This window comes from Asparagus officinalis, chromosome 3 (genome assembly GCF_001876935.1).
Source record: "Asparagus officinalis chromosome 3, Aspof.V1, whole genome shotgun sequence".
NCBI lineage: Eukaryota > Viridiplantae > Streptophyta > Magnoliopsida > Asparagales > Asparagaceae > Asparagus > Asparagus officinalis.
Genome location: NC_033796.1, coordinates 9,461,916 through 9,463,913, shown reverse-complemented (window position 1 = coordinate 9,463,913; position 1,998 = coordinate 9,461,916). Strand labels below are relative to the sequence as shown.

Genomic DNA, 1,998 nt, shown 5'->3' with positions numbered 1-1,998 from the left:
AGTTCCAACCTTGCAACAATGAGGACGAGGGAGAGAGAGGACGAGGACGAGGCGACGATTTTGACCTAGGTTTTGTTTTTGTTTTTCTATCGAGTTCATATCTTTAAGAACAGGTCAAAAGTGAAATGTGTTCAGGTTTTCAGCACTAAACCCAAACCCGATTAGAAAAAAACAGCAGGAAAAAAGAAAAATGCTACATAGATCGATTTTTCAAAGCTGAAAAATCGGCCAATATGGCCGATATATCCCCGACTTTTCCAACTTAAACCTGGAAAATGACGCACGACTTGAAATTGTCCAATTCGTGTCGTTCGAGCCATCAAACCGACATGTCAGCTGACATGTCGGCCGACATTTAAAACATTAATTTGAAATACTCTATTTAACCCCCCCGGCCCACCCCGGCTCTTTCCTTTGGTTTCACTGTAAGCCTTCTCCTGCTACTGTGGTAGCACAATTAGAAGTATCTTGCTGGAAAAAGGTGGTTATAAGGCATGTGTTTTTTTTGTGGAAGTTCCATAATACCCACTAGTCGAATCAGACATTTATCAAATTGAGATGAACTTTCAACATTAAAATGCCTTACCATGCATGTTTGCTTCATTACAAATAACTATATCATGGACTGGGAGCAAAAATTTGATGTTTCAAATGCAATGTCACTTGTGTACAAAATTCTTGCTATCTGATTTATTGCAGAGGACATTAGATGTCGTCATAAGTTAAATGCAATGCGCCAAGCTGTAACCAAGGGTCTGACAGGCATTGAGCTTGTTATGTAGTTCTAACAAACAATCGATAGGCTGCCCTACCTCCAGAGTTGTGGAAGAAATTTCACAGACAAGTAAGTGTGTTAGATTTAATATCAACAACCTAAAAAATAGGCTATCAAGTATAAGAGATTTTTAAAAATAGTTTATAATAAGTGATAAGTACATATAAGATATTTGAAAAGAGCTAGATTTAACTAAGGTTTCATCAATTGAGATTTTAGAGCTTAAGCATTAACAACTCATACTCCAAGTGGGTGATCAAGGGTTTGGTCCTCCTCTGACTGGTTCCTTCTGATATAATGTCTAATTTCCAAAGCGTAGTATGCTACCCTCATAATTTTGAACATATCTCAAAAAGTGCACATAATTATATTTCCATAGTGCTTATAGGTAGGTTTTGGGAGTATTTTACGAGGTTCTACTGGAGTGCCTATTGTTCTTTTCTTTGGAGTTTGGTCATCACAGCATCTTTGTTTCATTGTTGCTGCTTAGTTAAGCTCATACTTTCAATTACAGTGCCTTTCTAATTTATATGGCATTGATGGTTTTCTCATATTATTATACACAGAGTATCCTCTTTCTTTCTATAGATGCTAATCCAGCTGTTTATGATGAAAATTTCAGGCAGATATTGATAACAGTGGTACTATCGATTATGGGGAATTTATAGCTGCAACCATGCATCTAAACAAGGTTGAGAGAGAGGATAATCTTTTTGCAGCATTCTCATTTTTCGACAAAGATGGCAGTGGCTACATCACTCTAGATGAGCTTCAAAAGGCTTGCGAGGAGTTTGGAATAGAAGACAACCGTCTTGAAGAGACTATTCGAGAAATAGATCAGGACAATGTGAGCCATCAAGCTTTACACTCTAATATCAAACTCTCTACTTGGTATTGATATTAAGTTTTCTCTCTTGTTAGGATGGACGAATCGACTACAATGAATTTGTGGCGATGATGCATAAAGGCAATGCTGGTCTAGGCAAGAAGGGGCACCATAATAACTTCAGTTTTGGTCTTAGGGAGGCACTCAAGATTCGTTGAGTTACTAAGGTAAACTCTCTCTATATATATATCTGGACTCTTGACTGTGCATGATATATCCATATCTGTTTAGAGTATAAAGTTTATTGCACGGTCTAGCTCAGGACACTTCTCCTGGGCTCAGGGTGTATATTGTGAACATGCTTATAGAGAGTCTACAGAGTTTTAATATCCCCTAT

General features: G+C 37.6%; 1 protein-coding gene across 1 annotated transcript in view; it reads left to right on the top strand.

The window, feature by feature from the left end:
* Nucleotides 1-1,998, top strand: part of LOC109834591 (calcium-dependent protein kinase 11-like) — a 9,064-nt gene that overhangs the window by 5,716 nt on the left and 1,350 nt on the right. The window contains exons 7-8 of the mRNA XM_020402626.1: nucleotides 1,398-1,622; nucleotides 1,697-1,828. Coding sequence (XP_020258215.1) covers nucleotides 1,398-1,622; nucleotides 1,697-1,819 — 348 coding nt within the window. The 3' untranslated portion in view covers nucleotides 1,820-1,828. The remainder of the gene's footprint in view (nucleotides 1-1,397; nucleotides 1,623-1,696; nucleotides 1,829-1,998) is intronic.